Source organism: Oryzias latipes, chromosome 4 (assembly GCF_002234675.1).
Source record: "Oryzias latipes chromosome 4, ASM223467v1".
In the NCBI taxonomy this organism is placed as follows: domain Eukaryota; kingdom Metazoa; phylum Chordata; class Actinopteri; order Beloniformes; family Adrianichthyidae; genus Oryzias; species Oryzias latipes.
Window position 1 is genome coordinate 24943618 of NC_019862.2, and position 19229 is coordinate 24962846.

Consider the following 19229-nt stretch of genomic DNA (forward strand, 5'->3'; position numbering starts at 1 on the left):
CACTATTGATGTTTTTGTGAACATTTATTAATATAATGTAGCTTCTACATATTTATAAAAGTGTTATATGTTGTTTTTTTCCCAGCATTAATCGTAGAAACAAAATCACACAGATTTATGAAATTCATTTCAGAAATAAAGAAATGCATTGATTAAAAAGCAAAGTTAAAGTTAGAGGATTTGCACAAGTTCCTTTCAAAATAAAATGCACCCTGTGTCTAATCAGATACGATTATGACACCATGGTGTGCTTTAAACTTTTCTAATAATAAAGCACTCTGACAGTAGATTACGTAAGCCTCTTACCATCATTTTGCTCAGTTATCTGACATTTTAACACAAAACCTTATGAACTAAAGCAATAAAACTACAAATCAATTGTGTAGTCAAAGCAGTTCTCTTCAGAGCCAAAGAGCCAGAATGGAGGGATAAAGGAGCCACAGGTTGCAGACCCCTTATGATCTATTTGTAGCCAACCCTGTCATCATAATGATGCCTTATTTACAATACAGCTTTAACTTTTTATTAGAATCCCTTTATTACATTTCAAACATTTCCTCACTTCCTTTCCCTTATAAGTTTTGGTTACTTTATGGAGAAACTGCTCCAAAGCGGGATTGTGAGGTGGCAGAACCTCGGAGGCTGGTCTGAGTTGAAGCAGAGGTTAAAGGGAGCTTTTACAATGCAGAACGTGTGGGTGGGTTTCCTTATTCTCCTCTGTTCATCACTGCTTAAAGAAGAATTTACATATTGCTCGTTTCTCTGGTTTAAATGTATTTATCCAGTTTAATCAAAGGATTAACTTTTGAGCTCCAAAGAACACAGAGAGGATGCAATGAAGGCTCTTTGCAAACAAAAGGAGGATCAACGTATCTTCTGGATGAAAAGCTGTGAACTCTCTCCCCTGTCTGTTCGCTGTGTTGGTTTGAGGCATCTGGTTTTTACGGAACTGATAGACTATAACTTTTGTATTTGAATATCGGGAAAGGACTGTTTGCTGTGTTGCATGATCACTTTGAATTAATGCTGCACCTTAAATCTGCTCCAAAACAAATCTTCCTGTTCATTAAGGTGTCTGTATAAAAACATTGAGAGTGTACAGCAGGTATGACGGCCTGAGCAATTCTGCTGCTGCTGTGTTGCTGCTGTGTCCTTCAGAATAAAAGCCATGCTCTGCCTGAACTTTGTTTTCGTTTTGAAATCTCATTGAAACATTGAATAAAGTTTCTAAATTTTGAATCTGGCGACATTCTTGTATGTTTAGAACAGATGCTTCATGTCATATGTGCTCTCTGTTACCTTTTTTTTTAACTTCCCCCTCTTGAGGAGTCCATCTTCATTCTTCTGATGTGACGTTTTGCCCTCAGTTAAAAAAAAATCTAACATAAAGGGTGGGATGAGTTAAAACACCCCGTTTATTTTAAAATTCCTCTGAAAACTCTTGATTGAATAAAGTGTTGCAGACATGTAAAGGTTTGTCTTGAGATATCAATTTCTAACACTTTTTAAAGGTATTTTCACATTTCTTATGTTTATAGAGACCAGTTTGGTGAAGGTAAAAAAACAACAACAACAATGTCCTTCTTTTCAGAATCTTTATTCTTCTGAAGCCAGAGGATTGAAACGGTTTAGAAAATCCTGAGCGTGCTTCACTGAAGCGATTGTTGAAGCATCTTCATGGAACAGAACTTGGAGCTGGTAAAACACTGCTTCCTCGCTCCTGTCGGTGAAAACGACACATCTGACCCTGTGACTTCAGGATGGATCTGTGTCGACTCTCTGGGTCACACTTACATCTGTGAACCCGTCCGTGTTCTGGACGACCACGCCATCCATGCTCCCCTGACTCCTCCCCCTCCTCAGCCTCATGGCGTTTCCTGCAAAGATCAAGGAAACCACCAAAATGGTTCCTGCCAGAACTGCTGCCACGGCTATAATGGGGTAAGAGTGGGGACCGGCCGACTGGAGACGGGCAGCAGCCTGGGCTGCAAACTGTGGTGGAGGCTGAGGATCCAACAGGGCTGATATATCTGTGAACAGGGGAAGAGCACAGTGACCCTGTGGTAGCAGACGACAGAAAGACTACCTGATGTGTGAGCAGGTCAGATAATACGCTCCACACGTCTGTCTTCAATTTTCTAAAGCTATTCAAGAAATAAAGGATCGCATCAGAAAACAAAAGCTGAAATGTACAACTTTTCCTAACTCTAGGTTAAAAACACCTTCCTGGTCTTTGTCTCTTAAAATAAAAAAGGTAGTTTAAGTAAATGGTAAGATTTTTTTTTCAACGTCTTAAGATTTCTAATCTTGAAAGAAAATAACTTTTTTCAGAGAAATTTAGTTGTACTCTTACTCATTTGTTGGAATGACAATAAATGCAAGGCATTCATTCATTCAAGCTTTTAAATGCTTTTTTTGTAGTGTATTCAAAAATTCAAAGTGGGTACAAGTGCTGAAGTTATCTATCATTTTTATCATCTATAATTTAGTTTTTTGGAGCTTTATTATTCATTTGAAACCAAGACCAGCAAATATGATAATTAACGTTTAATTTTGTGCTTGATGTGGCTTTTTCAAACAAATGGTACCTGTCTTTAGTGGGTTTATTACTATTTAATTTTCTGATTGAGGCTAAGCATTGTGGGAAATGATTTGTTAAAATCAAAACAATCCAAAATGGACTAAAGCAATAAGTTGGTCAATAAATAGTTAAAACAGAATTCAACCCATCCATCCTCTAAACCCACTGAATTCCTTTTAAGGTCATTGGGTTGCTGGAGCCTATCCCAACTAAAGTGGGCTGAAGGTGGAGTACACCCTGACCAGGTAACCAATCTGTCTCAGGGCCTCAAATGATATCAACAAATTTAGTACGTAAATGTTACAGACCCTCCAGGCTGAAGAGGAAGAAGGCGTCGTCCCCTTTGATGAACTTCCTGCTCTTCAGTCTGCTGTGAGTAATAAAGGTGCTGGTTCCATAGCCTGGACCTCTGTAGTAAAAGCTGCCATCTGCTGTTGTTACTTTTGATCCCACTTTGCTGGGATCGTCCCAGAAGAACTCTGTTCCTAAAAGGGCATCAGAGGCATTAAAAGACAAGGCGGTAGAGTTTTCTCCCACCCTCTTGTTGTTGCTCTTACCATCAGAGGACATCTTGTCGGGGTCAGTAGTTACCATACGATGCATGTTCATTTGCTGCCTGATGTCAGACTGCTGGTCCATCAGGACCAAAGTGGCCTGCTGCCACGGGCATGGCCACTTCAGGTTGGGGTCATTGGGGCCCGAGGTCAGGTGGAGGTACATGGCCATGTACCCGGGGCGGCTGCTTATTCCGTTCAGGTAAACACCTACCTAAACAAGGCAGATGTGGAGGAAGTCCTTTCTGCTTGGTGAAGTATTATTTAAACATTTTGGTGTATTTAAATAAAGAAGACCCTTTTAGTTGTGAATTCACTACCAAATTATCTGATGTTACATTGAGTGAAACCAATGTAAAGTTTAGCTTAGACTGTTTAGCCATTACCTATTGAATTCTATGACTTCATGTTCATTATTATTTCATGTTCATCATACAATTACTGGTAAGAAGCCCATTGAGAAAACTATTGTTGTAATATTGGGTTATATAAATAAAATTGAATTGAATTGAATTACAGGCAAATACAAAGCAATGAAAGGAAAATCATGGTTTTTAATGGAGATCAGACCAGCAGTCTTGTCGATGGTACATCCCTATTGGAATCATCTATCCATCTGTTAATAGTCTGTCTCTTATTCCGGTTTCAGTAAATATTTACAGACCTCCCACCCATTATAGGTCTTCTTAGAGAATCAAAGATGTAATCTTCCGAGTGTCTAGGATCTGCTGCAGGACTGCCTTCACGTTTTACACGAATACATAACAACAAAGGCATTTTGATGGTCCTCTCGCCAAAAAATTTGGGATTACTCGTGCCACTCAAAAGAGGACAATCATTTTATAGCATTTATTCTCAACCTACAGTTCATGGCTGTAGGCAAAGTAGAGAACATACGATGACTGGTAAATTGAGGGCTTTTTCTTCATTCCTAGATCTTTCTTTGCTGCAAGGACACAGTACAACATCTGCACAAGAGTAGACACTGCACGGATCTACGGTGGTTAATACAAGCCTTCAATCATTCTACTATCTGTGCAAGTAGAATCCACTTGTCTTCAACTCACCTTTTGTGACTTCATTCAAGAATAAGTCAAAAATGATATATGTGTTGATAAGTTAATTTGTAGAAAAGCATCGGTGGGTTAAAACATTAAGACAATGATCCTATTTGAACATCATACCAAAGGTAAAAAATCTGCATTTCTAGAGCAAGTCAATTAACCTCTGAAGCAATATTCACACTGCCCTCGGAAACGCTCATTGAAAAGTCTATGCAAACATGCATTTCAGGCTTCCGTGTTCAAAACTCTTGCGTTCATAGCTACACAAGTACTTAAGATTGTTTTTGGGCTCTACGTCCACTGAACACACATTGAAAGTTAAACCAGTTGGAACTTTGACCAATCAGGGACCCAGATTTGGTAGTGACGTATAGATGGTCCCATGAAATTCACACAAGTGCCAATCTTTTGTATTTGATCATGGAGGACAAATCCATAATTGCAATTTTTGCCCAGCCAGAGTTCTAAGACACCAAGTCTTTCATGTATTGGAATATAGCGGTGAAGTAAAAAGCCTGGAGGGAGATTCAAGAGATTTGCACTGGTTTGATATTTTTTATCAAACCTCTTCCAACTGTAGGTGGCGGACATGCGCTAGTAAACAGTGGAAAAACAAAAAGAAGAAGAAACCCCTCCCTGCTTGTCCAGTGTGGACACTGTGGGCCACACGTGCATTTATGAACCCGCATTTAGCATGTTCAAGAACACGCTAAACGTCAACTACCCAGTGTTTACGTAGCTTAAGGGCTCATCTGATCTGGAACGTATAGTGGTGGTTCATATCATGACAAGGAGGACTGTTAAGTGGCATGGATAAAAAGTCTAACCTGTGACAAAGGTTAAAGGTTACTCATTGAACTGGTCGTTATAGGAACCAAATATCCATTTCTCTAATTTATGTCAAGATTTTTTTTACTCTGCATGTGGTTAAAATAAGTTAAAGAACAGAATACCTGGAAGGAGTATCCAGCTGGTGACAGATAGCGAGGGCTGTAGAGTTTCTCCCCTGCAGGGGTGGAGGCCAGCAGGCCTGTGATGTTTTGGATGTGCCAGATGTGCATAGGACACTTTGTGGAGGACAAGTTAATGTCATCCACAGAGAAACCACCACTTGATGGGCTGTTCCCCCTCACCCCCTCGAACACCACCCGTGCCTTTTTGGTTACTTCCAAGTCAATGTTGTGAAGCTCCCAGGAGCCCATAGTGCCCCCTGTGGAACACAAATGTTAGTGAGAGGATCCTAAGTTCTCCTTTGCTGCTACTAAACACTGATGAGTAATTTTTTAAACTTTTCTTTCAGTTTTACACTGATATATATTCATAAACAGTTTCACATTTTTAAACACATTTGTCAAAATGTGTTCCCATTTAAACACATCTATTGACATTTAGGCATACATTTATACATTTGAACAAAATCTTATTTAAAAACAGAATGCACATTTATTTACATTTTAAAACACATGGCCCTTTACATGCCATTGTTACAAATTTACATTCACACACATTTATCCACATTTGTGAAGAATACTAACCTGCATGTACATTCTATTCACATTTACATGCTGATACAAGACACTTAAGTCCACATTTCTCACAACATTTTTTCTTGCACATCGTCTGCTAAATGCTGTATTCTACAGACTGACCCTGCTTCACTTGAGAGCAGCCTTTCTGCATGTCTTGCATACACACCTCATGCCTGTTTCAAACTGTATCTATTTCTTCAAAGTCGGTTCTTCCCTTGTATTTTTTGAAATCCCTTTTGAATCTTTTTCAATTAGTCACAGTTTCCACAGGTGTGCCCCAAGGTTGTGGTTCAGGAACTCAGTTGTTTATTACATTTTCCTCCCCTGTTTTTTTCTGTCATTTTCTCCATTGGATGACATTTGTGTCATATTGTCATAGTGTCATATCACTTTACTTGGTGACTTTACACTACTTGCTGTATGTCACTTTGCTGTTTTTCGGATGTCTTTTTTTCTGTGCTGCAGCTGACAAAAGGAATTTCCCATATTGGGATTAATAAAGTCTTCTATTCTATTCTATTCTATTCTATTCTATTCTATTCTATTCTATTCTATTCTATTCTATTCTATTCTATTCTATTCTATTCTATTCTAATCTATTCTATTCTCACCACAATCAAAGACTGAATCTTTAGCCATTCTGCACCCTGACTAGAGAACTCACTTCCACTGGATCTCCACAACATTGATTCCCTTTCATTCTTTGATCCAGCCTAAAGATCCAACTGTTTAGACTTTCTTACACATATTTTTAGACAGTGTTTTTATTTTTGCATTTTGCACACATTTATCTGCACTTTGTTCTACAGTTTTTTGTATAGTTTTTTGAGTGGGTTGCGTATTTATGCACATTCTTGTCTAGTCAGAGACGTTTCTTACCCGAAATGCTCTTGAAAAGCTTCAGTTCCTCCCCAGAGTTATTTACGTCATACTCTTTCACCCAAATGTTAAGAACATCATCAGCTGCTGCGCTATTGTGAAGGAAGAACTGCAGACATTGGGGTCCGGGTTTGGGGTAAAGCCAGCGACTCTCCAGAGAAGCACGTTCTCCAGCCTGAGCAGAACCTGTGCTCAGATGCATGAAGAACCCCTTTCCTGAACAAAAACCAAAATTCATCTTTATTACAGGACATGGCATTGATAATAAAAACAGAAATGTCGAAGAATTTGTCTTTTGCTTGAAATCCAGAACATGTTGATGGTTCTCATTTAGAGCTACAGTGCATCAAAGCTGTTCTGATTATAGCTACAAAGCCAAATAAAGCACAGAAATTTCTTTAGTGCTAAAAATAAAAGGCTGCTGTTGTTGCAGTTTTGCACTCATTTAAAACTATTCATTTTGTATACTCTTCTTTTCTATTGGTGTTGCCTAATATTATCTGATTTATTTGTTATGTCACCATTTCCTGAGCATTGATCTAAACTTCAATGTTGTTGTACACGTACACGTTTCCTCAGTTCGTCTGCTAAATTGTAACTCAATGTTGTTTTTTGTTTGTCTTGCGGGTGACTGATAGACTTCAACAGCCACACATCATAAAAACTTTATCTGGAAAAGGGAGTTGCTGTGTACTTTGAGGCTGCTGGTGTAAATCACCTTGGTTCTCCATATGCACAGTCTAACGGTCATGTTTTTTCAGTGCATCCTCAAAGCCCACGGATGCCCTAGATTCTGCCCAAAGCTCAAAGAAGCCTACAGCTCAGCATTTTCATGCACATCTAGAGCGAATGGTCACCTTCACATTGGCCCCTGTTGGTGGAGTCAGTCTGAGGTCCTCCATCAACAGATCTGTGCCGGTTCCACCCCCACTGATTGGAACTCTGAATCATCCCACAGATGTTCTCCTCTTCAAAGTCACAGCTGTCCACAAACGTGGAAGATGTTGCTGCACAGAACAAAAAGTCACAATGTCAGACATGAAATGTTTACTTTATAAGCAGGACATGTCACATTAAAAGACAGAGATCATCTGAAGAACCCCTCTTCCCTCCGATTCTGATTTGGATTTCTTCAGACTTCTGAATCCATTCTTCAAAGTCCCACTCTGATCATCTTTTGATCTATTGTAAACTTGTTCCTAGTTGTCTTTTAACTACGGTATGTTGATGCCGTTTTAGCCTAAATCAAAAAAACAGAGCGGCAAGAGTTCATCAGAAATTCGCCTCTGAGTAGTGGGAAGGACAACTGGCCCGGAGGTAAGCCTCTGCAGATATCCCACCATTCCTATCATTCCTTTGTTTACTCTCTCTCCCACTAGCTTACAGCCCTTCACAACTCCAAACTAACACTAGTGGTGCAACAATAATGGCGAGAGATTTTGGAGCAAACCAGCCATACAGTTTTGAGCCAGATTCCAGCTCAGATGTGGAAAATGTTAATGTATTTATTTGTCTACAAGTGGATGCATCAGAATGGAGCGGAGAAGGGAGTTTGTGGCCCACCCCATTCAGATGCTGCTTCACAACAGAGAGCTTTCTCAAACGACAGTTTTTTTATCTGCTTCTGATCCATCACGATTTGAATAAAGAAATACCCAGAAATGCAGTTTTAATCTTAAATTATTTCACGTATGTCCCCCATCATGAGAAAAATGCCACAACATGTCGAAAACACCAATAACACAATTTTCATAGGTGTGGGTCTTTAAGGGAAGGTTAATGTATCTTTGGTTTTGCTTTTTTATAGAATATGTTTTTGTAAGATTAAAAGATTGCATTTTTAAGTGGAATTTTGTATTTTTATGTAAACAAGCATTGATGCGTTGACCCCTCTAATGCTTTTCTACATCCACTATGAGCACAGCACTGCAGCGCATTGCAGGCGTCTGTTAAACCAATTAGTTCCAACACATGGGTGAGGCAAATGCACCAGTGTTGACTACTGCTGAAATGAGAAGCAGCCCTAACAAACACCACCACTAAGATGAAGAGAAAACATTTATAAATAGTTTTTACTGCAGACTCACAGTTTACAGTTGCTTTCGCATAAGATTTGATTTCTGTACCCAGTTTGAACGGTGTGGGATACTTACGTTCCTACACATTTCCAGTGTTTGCTTTTATTTCACACGAGGACAGGATTACCTGAAATAATTCCACAGTCCATACTTGAGCTCACCTGGAGCTGGCTAACAAGCTCTGACCAGGAAGTAAAAAGAAGCTCAAAGGAGAGAACCAGGCTGTCTCACTAGTCCTCTGATTATCATTTATTAACAAGCACCGTGAGTGCCGTTCACTGCACATTGAGGCCCTTAAGCCAAGTTTCCACTGGCCTCAGCAGCATGGTTCAAGCAGCCACTTCCAATGAAAAAGTCAATACAAGTGCTCACTTTGGGCTTCCGCTTTTAAAACTTTCACATTGATACGTTGCTACACAAGTTGCTAGACAGTTTCCGGCTCTTCATAGAAATGCGCGGGCATTGAACACACATTGATAGTTGAATCAGTTGAACTTTGACCACTCAGCAACTTAGGTTTGGTTGGTTTGGTAGTCACCTCTGGATAGCATCCCCTTTCATTCACAGAAGTGCAAATCATTTAAAACTGATTACGTCTTTCATAAATCGGAATAGAGCTGTAAAAGAAAAAAAACCTGGAGGAAGATTTGCAGAGCTTTGACATTTTGCACCAAGCCTCTTCCAACAGTAGGTGGCAGAGGTGAGCTATAATCAGGCAGAGATAGTCCATGGGCTAAACACACATTCAAGAAAGCGTGTCACATGCCCGGTATAAACGTAACATTAGTGGGAGTAGACCAGGGCTCGGTCAGGTCCCTCCTGACAGTGTGCTAGAACTTACTACAGTTGTAGAGGCGGTTGAGCTTGGTTAGATCGCTTTCACTGAAGCCCATCCTCTGACCAATTATATCCATGAAATGTGGAATATTGGTGACGATTGTGGGCTCAGAGCCTGTGTTGAAGGCCGTCTTACTGTAGTGCATAACAGAGCTATAGTCATAAGGAACCCCAAGGGAGCTGGAAACGGTGTCGTCATATGTGTTGAAGTTGTGCTCTTTTCCTTTAAAACAAAGAGATTAAATGTAGCCACATCACAATAATTTTACAGCCTATGTGCCCCAATGAGGGAAAAAAACATTCAAGAGAAAAACTCTTTGTAAACCAATTTGTATCCATTGATATATGAAAAGAAAATGAACACAGTGGATACCAGATTCAATTTGATCCCACATGATGTAGACATAGTCGTCCCGATCAGCCCTGGACTGCTCATGCCAAAAGCCGAGAGCGTGGAGAAACTCGTGCTCCACGGTTCCCAAACTGTCACAGTTGCTGCCGATGGACAGCTGTTGCTTTCCCACACGCCTGTTTCCCACAGAGGAGTAGCATCTGCGGAGGCATATGGGATTGGAAAGGGTAAATTAGCTTGTGCACACTCCTCCCTTTTACCAGCTTGTTTTGCTAACTCTAAGAATTAGAGGGTGTGCACTGCTTTCACATAGGTGATAAAAAAATCACACATCCATAGAGCTTGTCTAAAATATGGGATACAGAGGCTCAATGCTCCCTTTTCCTCTCACACTACATGTTATTTCAACACCACATTTTAACACTAGTTCAGGGCTCCCAAAACCATGAATCTTAAGATCTACAAGCCTTCATGTTTTTCAGTTCTGCCTGTTCTTCTTACTGTCGATTACCTAAACCAGGAGCATTAAGTCAATAAGCGCATGACAATGCCTGAGTAAACAGAAAGCCGCACAGAGAGTAAAATTGGCAGGGCGGTAAATCTTGGCCAGGCATGCTCTACTGCAGTTATTTTTAACTCCAGGTCAGTGTTTTGGATCCTAATTAAAATAATTGTTACAGTTTGTAATTGTGTAAAAAAAATTAAGTAAACTTTGCACTAGGAAAACAAATCCAAAAATCCTCATCTTAATGCTACGTTGATAAAAGCTCATATAAATAATAATGTTGTGCTTTTTACTGTTGACCATTGCCTTTTCTATGGAAATAAATTATTTCAGAGTAATAGTAAAGTTTATTTAACACTTTTCATGTATTAAAAACTAACCAAACTACTCCCACATAAGGTGATGATAATGTATGCTGTATTATTTTTGTTTATTCCTGTCTTAGGTTCAAAATAACTTTTGAAGAATAAACACTTTGACACAAAAGTTACTTTTTTTAGTTGTACTCTACAAACATTTCACACATTAACTACAGCTCTGTAAAAAATGGTAAAATATTATAAGTTGGGTCCTGTGGGCGACTGGCGAACCTTCCAGAGTGTATCCCGCCTATGCCTGAAAGTAGCGGGGATAGGCTCCAGCAACCCTGTAAAGCTGACCAGAACAGTCAGGTTTGAAAAATTGATGGATGGAAAAAGATAGGAAGAGAGCAAGAAAATATTGCTGCCATGTTTCTCACTAACTACAAGAAACCACAAAGTAGAACTGTGGATGGCGGACAGGACATCTTCCAACATTATTTAATACTATAACTCTATAATTGAATAAATATTTACACTTTAGATTGAACACTGATAGATTTGTTGTGTCCCAACTTCTCCACTTCTTCTAGAAGTAAATAAATATAATCTTTCTAGTGCAGTGTTTTTCAACCTTTTTGGGCCACGGCACACTTTAACCTTGACAAAAATCCCGCGGCACACCAGCATCCCAAAAAAAAAAAAAAAGCAGAAATTCATGGTCTGTATTGATGGGCAGCCCCCCAATCTCACGTGCATTTTTGTGACAATTGTGGCCGGAAAAGCAGGAAGTTGCGGCTGTTTTTTCTAAGAGATGAAATGAAAGTTAAATTAGAAAATTTAGAAACTGTTTGTTGTGGTTTCAAGACGTCTCACAAGGACAACTCATTGTGCGCTGGGACACTGGCCCTTTAAGCCAATGCATCATGGGAGATGTAGTGTGAAAACTGCCGAAAACTTGCAGAAAGACTAGCGTCTCTGAGCTTCATTGTATTATTCACTTGTTCCACGGTCTGACACCAGACTCTGCGGAAAGATACACCACTAAAGACGAGCTTTAGCTGGTATTTTTGTTAGAACTGAGCGACTTTATCAGCAGAATTAAGAACAAGGAAGTGAAGACTTTAAGCACTTCTGATTGGTCAAACTGATGACATGTGATTAAGCCTTCAAGAATGATTGGCGGAGACAGTTAAAGGGGCGGGACTTTTCCGCAAACTGTCATAGCTGCAGGTAAATCGCGGTACAGTCATTCTTATCAAAACGTCTTTAATAGAATTAAATAAACACAAAGAAATAGTAATTTTAAGATCTTTTATATTCCTAACTACTCAGTGTTTTATCAGGGCCTATTTGGATGAACAAAGAGCTGATTTCCTGGAGATGAAAAAGGTTTTTAGATCAGTTAATGAGGGAAATTTCCCACGGCACACTTGACCATCTCCCACGGCACACTAGTGTGCCGCGGCACACTGGTTGAAAAACACTGCTCTAGTGGTTTGTTGGTCTGTCTCAGGGTCCTCCCCTCTCTGGACTTTTGCTCACTCGTCCCTGCTAGATGTTCAAACCACCTCAACTGCCTTTGGATGAGGAAAAGTAGTGGCTCTACTTTTTAATCCCCCCAAAATGGTTGAGCTTCACAACGTATCTGACACTGTGTTAAATACCCTTTATGGTACAATATTAACACAACACGATGATTATAATAAAGCTACAATAAAACTGTGATTTGTTTTATTTGTATTGACATTGCATTTTCGTTACACATTTTATCTTCCTTGTTCATCATGAACACATGAATGCTCTTTTGAGAAGACCCACTCACCCACTGCCTTTAAACACAGATATGTAGTTCTCTTCTCCCTTCCACGGAGTGAAGTCGATGCACGTCTTCAGCCTGTACTGATCGAACGCCTTCAGGACCACACCCTTTGCATTCATTTCTACACGTTGGAAAGCTCAGGTCAAAGATGTTTTGGAAAGTAGGTGGTCTGTGTGACTTTTCCTCACAGCTGTCCTTACCCAGACTGTCTTCCAGGTAGTACGGAACAGTTGTTGGCCAGCGATACTCATCTCCTATGATGGAGTTTCTGTCGATGGTCTGAAAGGCAATAGATGCAGCTTGCTGTCAATAAAAATCATCATTTTCCTACTTTATTGGCGCATGTATCCATAATCTTAAGTGGAATTTTGTTAGTTAAAGATGTGTCATTAGTTAAGCTCCAAAACCCACCAGAGATGCTGCAAAAGTTACATCTGCAGCATTCAGTTTAGATGTCAGACTGATTGACTACTGGAAGTACAATCTCAGATCTCAGTTCTTGATGACCTGGTGCTCTGCATGCTTTTTTAATTAACCTTTTTGCCCTTTTTCATAGTTAAATCACATGGTTCAAGTAATCAGCAGAAGGTTCTGGAGGAATATGTGAATATTTAGCAGAACTAAGTCCCTCACCGACTCGGATTGGAACCCTTTCCCCCTGTTTAGACTGTCTTTAGTAGTAATTGTAATCTACAAATGAGTGCTTGTTTGTAATACAAACATGACAGCCTTTCAGAATATCTGTGCCTGGTAACCATGATTCATACTAGATTATATATTTTTATGATTTTTTTTTTCTTTTTTTTTTTTTTCTTTTTTTTAACTTGTCCTTTGATTTTTTTTTTCAAAGGATGCTGTGTATCTCCACGGTTGACAGGAGGATTTTGTTTCACAATCTCCTGGTTTGTTAAAATGAAACCTCAAAAGTGCCTCTGGATGAGAAATGGTGGCATAAAACTCTTATTTTCTTGCAAGACTAATTCAAATTGGAAAATGTATTATTTTGCAGCAGATTCATTGTGTGTCGCCTCAAGACAACCTGGGTTGTGAACTAGTGTGTATAAATAAACTGATCTGACTTTCAAAAAGTCAAAAAGAGCTTTTTATTGAAGCCTGTTGAACCAGGTAAATTAGAAAATGGTGTTAGTTATAAAAATAAATAAAAAAAACATTGTTTTTTTACAGTGTTTATTTAAAAGATGTTTCAAACTGTTGAAGAAAATGTTTTATTATGGCTTTTTGGCTTGAGTTTTAACCAAAATCATTCACATGTGTGTTTCTGGTGTGTCCACACATCAGCTCACCTTGGGCTCTTGGATGTCTCCTTCCAGCAGGTCCAGCCCTGCAGCTGCAAAACAGTATGCTAAAGGTTAAAGATCTTTAAAATGAAGGAGCTCACAAAGACTGAATAAGGCTTAAAGACTGTGAACCAACCCTCATTGATGTCAGAGATGTCCCAGTTGCCACCCTCATCTACATCGATTTCTGCAGGATCAGAGTTTCAGAAATTAGGAACATTTGGACACATAGAAACTGGGAAAAGCATATTTTTGCTATTGATCCTAACTTTGATCAGCTGAACCAAAATGTTTTCCTTATCCACTAAAGGCTTTTGTTTTTCAGGATTTTCCCACTCTTATGTCTACATTTGTGTTGCTGAGTACTTCGTCTTTTGTTGAGATAATCAATTGACCACAAGGGTGTGGCAAATCAAGACACTGAAGACAGCTGAGTTAGAGCACAGGTGTGTCGTTGTTTGGTCACAGCTGTATCAAACATCAAAATGCCACAGATGTCACAGGGTTTGAGGGAGCTATGCTAAGGCATTAAAAAACATTACAAACTGACAACCACAGACCACATGACTACACCAGCCCAGGATCTCAAGCAGCCTCCACGATCGCAAGGTCAGCCACTACTGCAACGATCTGTGTGCATAATTAAAACATGTCAATGCAAACTGTCAGAAAACTGTCTCAGTTCCTGGAAGCATTAAACAGTCCAGTCTTTGTGTTGCCAGCCTTTTCATATGACACACCATCCACTCTCCAAATGCTAGTGTCTTCCAGTTCTTGTCCATATCTAGAACCTTTGTGCTGGCCTTGAACGGAAGTAAATCAACAATCCTAGGATCCCAATCATTCCGTTTTCCTCCATCTGATCCATCCTCTATCTTTTAGAAGTAACTGCTGCACCTCATGCTTTGGAAGGTCCTGCTACAGTTTGCTTCACTACAATTCCAGCTTCTTTTTGATTAGTTGAGTTTCATTGAAGAATATACAAACCTTTATTTTTAACGACAAGAAAATCTGCATAGTTGTATAAAACATAAAACCAGTGGGAAAGTCCTGTTTTTATTTGGCCTCTTAATATTTTTATGGCATTCAACCTTCAAATACTGACATGAAACGCAAATCTAAAAACTCATCTTTTCAAAATTTCCTTTAATCTTTTATCTGCCATCTTTATGTTTTTATTTTTATTGAATTAGCTCTTGTTTTTATTGACTGTTTTTTACTCACGTGTTGTAAAGCGTCTTTGTGAGAGACCACATCACTCCAGTTTTAGCGTCTTTGCACTGGCTCCCAGTCCGTTTTAGAATAGATTTTAAGATTTTATTGATTGCTTTTAAAGCACTCTGTGGTCTGGCCCCTAAATATATAGCCGATCTCCTCACTCCTTATGTACCTGGTCGCAATCTTAGATCTTTGGCAAAAGGCCTTTTAACAATCCCACAATCTAGATTGAAGACCAGGGGAGATAGGGCCTTTGCTGTAAGAGCCCCAACACTCTGGAACAGTCTCCCTGAAGAGATCAGGCTCGCTGGGTCCCTACCAGCATTTAAATCTCTTTTAAAAACTTACCTCTTCAGGTGTGCTTTTAATGATTTTATTGGTTCTTAAATCTAAACATTGCATTTTATTGATTTTATTGATTTTATCGATTTCATTGTTTTCTTGATTTTATTGATTTTACTGATTTATCTATTTTATTGATTCTAACCACTATCACCATCTCATATGTGTGCTGGTTTTATTTCTCCATACTGGAAACTGTTTTTAACACTGATTTTGTCTCATATTAACTGCACAGCACTTTGTAATCTGGATTTCGAAAAGTGCTATATAAATAAAGTTTATTATTATTATTATTATTATTATTATTATTGTGTGCCATTTAAAGCATTATACAAATAAAACGTATTATTATTTTATTATTAATTCAAACCGTGAATTTGCAGCATAAAAACAACCAAAGTCTGTATTTGATGCATCCATGCATTTCTGCTATAATCTTAAATTGTAAAGCATCAATACCTTTCCAAACCGATTCCACTCATGACAAGAACCTTTTTGACCCACCTGTGTCACCTGTGAGCTTCGCCGCCGTCTGAAGAATAGATCATTGTGGGTCAGAAAACACAGATGACAAATGGCATAATGCTTATGTAGCGCTGTTCCACCTTCCTCGAAGGCCCAAAGCACTTTGCAGTCACAGTCCCATTCACCCATTCACACACACATTCACACAAATGAGAAGTAGACAAATCTCCTGCAGTTCAGAAGTGCTGCAGCTGCAGCCAGATGTGGATGGTTGTACTCACCAGTCCCAGACCAAAGACCAGGATCATCCACCTGAGCACCATGGTCTCTGCTTTGTTTCTGTAGTCAAACTAGTGCACAACAGCAACTCAGTCTAATGCTTTATGATTCTTGATACGATAGATTATTGCTGTCTCGTTAATAATTAACATTTTAGTTCTGAATAATCTTCTTCCCCTGAGTTCAGAGTCATGCTGATGTCTGAAGGTTTGTTCAAAGATCAGTCAGGAGAAGACACAAACAACAACAGAAAGTGATCCAAAACAACTGATTAAATGTAATCAGACCATAAAATGATTACACAACATGGAGTTCATTTATATCTACATCAGCATTAGGCAGCAGTTTTTTTATTTAAAGTGTCAGTTAATGTTACAGTGTGGAAATAGTTGCAAAAATCTAGCATTTCTGTAGGATTTGGCATGAAAACACACCACTCTCTGGCTCTCCACATTGCCATTGTAAATGTAGCTTTATGCAGATTACATGTGTTTGAGTGTAAATTAACCAGGACATTACACACACTAACACTCTTGTTCTTGTTTCTTTCAGGAAGAGATCAAGCTCATGTTTAAATTGTTAGCATTTGCCAAATGGAAGCTGGGATAGGCTCCAGCAACCCCAACTAACTATGCAGCAAAATCTCAAAGGATCTCATCAATTATGGACTCCTGTCTCGTTGACGAGAAAACAGTCATCTGTAAATCTAATGAAAGCTTCAAAATGATGTCCACATAGACTTTTAGGTGAAACATCTGAATCAGTCAAAGTGGAGTCGTGTGCTGGGATCTACAAACACCCAACATTGGCAAGGAGCACAATGGCAATACAGTTTTTCAAACCATGGAGCATAAAAGTCTTGCGGTCATTTCAGATGACATTTCTTTTTTTCTTTTTCTTTTTTTAACTTGTCCTGTCCAACAGCTGGGCAGACAGATGAGAGCTGAGGGCCTCTTGTGTTGGACATATTTTACTTTAACAAGAGGGGTTATTAATCTTCAGACAAACCAAAGGCATGACTGAATAAACCCCTTTTGTATGGAAGCGATTATGTAGCATAAATAAAAAGCAAAGTCAAAACCAGAAATGCTTTTTCATTTTCAAAATGAAGCTGCATTTTTTGACTCAAAAATATAATGAAAAAGCAATCCACCAAAATGCTTTTTCATTTCCTTCCTCAACACAGCTTATTCTGTCACTTAATTAAAATTAAAATGAAAATGGTATTTGACATTTCATTTTCAAGACGTTCCATGGTAAATGTGTAGCATAATTCATTTAGAAATGTCTAATTTGACCATTAAAATGGATTAATAGAAATGCTTTTTAATTTTCAAAATGAAGCTGCATTTTTTGACTCAAAATTAAAAAGAAAAAGCAATATTTCAAAATGCTTTATCATTTTATACTTCAACACAGCTTATTCTGTCACTTAATTAAAATGATAAATAAAATGGTATTTGACATTTCATTTTCAAAAAGGTCTATGGTAAATGTGTACCAAAATTCATTTAGAAATGTCTTATTTGACAATTAAAATGGATTAACAGAAATGCTTTTTAATTTTCAAAATGTAGCTGCATTTTTTGACTCAAAATTAAAAAGAAAAAGCAATATTTCAAAATGCTTTTTCATTTTATACTTGAAACCGCTTATTCTGTGTCATAATTAAAGTGAAAATGCAAAGAGGGGATTGCATTTGCATTTTAACATCCACCCCGCGCAAGTTGTCACAATATTCAATTCGAAAAAGCATTAGCAGAGGGGAGGCGGGGCGATGACGTCACTGCTCTCTCTGTGTGTCCGGCTGCTGACTGACGCACACACGCGCACCAGGAGCAGACTGTGTTAGCGGCAGAGAAGACGGCTTTGAGTTGGTTGTGAACTTCTGATGAGTTTCCACAGCTTCTCAGGACTAAGTAGCTGCATGTCCGCCTTCTGCGGTCCTCCTCCGGACGCACCGCGGACAAGCTTTTGTTCTTTGGACCGCCAGCTGCCTTCGCACAGCGGAGCGCGAAGCTCCCGATGATCGCTGAAGGCGGAAATGCTGCTGCGATCTGAGAAACCATCATATGAATTTGTGTTTCCAGTGGTGTCCAGAACAAAATAAAGACTGATGTAATTCACAGATATTTACACATTTATCTGCAGCTTCGCGGTGAATTTACTGTTTGATGACAGCTGGAGCTCCATCAACAGATAGCAGATTTCTCGATGCTAAACGTTGCTGGTTGGACCAAAACACTCACTTAGCGCGAAGCTGCAGGAGACTATCTTCATAATGTGCTTTTATTACAGTTATGTTAATATTTTACGGCCTGCTCTGCTCGATTATATGTTTTTAAATCCGTGCGGTCAGACCACGCTAAAGTTGGCTTACGATTCACAGCTTCTGATTCGCGAGGGCACTAAAGGAACATTCTGCTGCATTTTTCACATTAAGATCACCTAAAACCGGGTCCTGTTCAAAAACCGCTGGACCTGGCCAGCTCAAACCTGGATTCCTGGATCTTAATAAATCAAACAGCAAATTCATCCGCAAAGCTGCAGATAAATGTGTAAATATCTGGGAATTACATCAGTCTTTATTTTGTTCTGGACACCACTGGAAACACAAATTCATTTGATGGTTTCTCAGATCGCAGCAGCATTTCCGCCTTCAGCGATCGTCGGGAGCTTCGCGCTCCGCTATGCGAAGGCAGCTGGCGGTCCGAAGAACAAAGCTTGTCCGCGGTGCGTCGGGAGGAGGACCGCAGAAGGCGGACATGCAGCTACTTAGTCCTGAGAAGCTGTGGAAACTCATCAGAAGTTCACAACCATCACAAAACCCTCGTCTCTGCCGCTAACACAGTCTGCTCCTGGTGCGCGTGTGTGCGTCAGTCAGCAGCCGGACACACAGAGAGAGCAGTGACGTCATCGCCCCGCCTCCCCTCTGCTAATGCTTTTTCGAATTGAATATTGTGACAACTTGCGCGGGGTGGATGTTAAAATGCAAATGCAATCCCCTCTTTGCATTTTCGTTTGAATTATGACACAGAATGAGCGGTTTCAAGTATAAAATGAAAAAGCATTTTGAAATATTGCTTTTTCTTTTAAATTTTGAGTCAAAAAATGCAGCTACATTTTG

The 19229-nt window shown here is 39.3% G+C and overlaps 1 protein-coding gene across 1 annotated transcript; it reads right to left on the minus strand.

Moving 5' to 3' along the window:
* Positions 1-1578: 1578 nt before the first annotated feature.
* Positions 1579-16314, minus strand: LOC101173215 (meprin A subunit beta). Its single transcript, XM_004068168.4, has 15 exons — positions 16105-16314; positions 15863-15890; positions 13935-13985; positions 13805-13848; positions 12701-12779; positions 12504-12621; positions 9896-10074; positions 9527-9745; positions 7465-7614; positions 6608-6823; positions 5153-5409; positions 3139-3349; positions 2890-3066; positions 1795-2030; positions 1579-1720 (listed from the first exon to the last, which is right to left on the minus strand). The coding sequence occupies exons 1-15, from the start codon at positions 16144-16146 to the stop codon at positions 1676-1678; spliced, it is 2052 nt and encodes a 683-aa protein (XP_004068216.1). The 5' UTR covers positions 16147-16314; the 3' UTR covers positions 1579-1675.
* Positions 16315-19229: the final 2915 nt, after the last annotated feature.

Excerpts from the sequence above, each read along its gene's own strand:
- LOC101173215 (XM_004068168.4), bottom strand. The coding sequence starts at position 16,146 with ATGGTGCTCAGGTGGATGATCCTGGTCTTTGGTCTGGGACTG. Across the intron at positions 13,986-15,862 it reads GAAGCTCACAGGTGACACAG|AAATCGATGTAGATGAGGGT; the intron begins GTGGGTCAAAAA and ends CTGATCCTGCAG. Across the intron at positions 3,350-5,152 it reads CAGCTGGATACTCCTTCCAG|GTAGGTGTTTACCTGAACGG; the intron begins GTATTCTGTTCT and ends TGCCTTGTTTAG.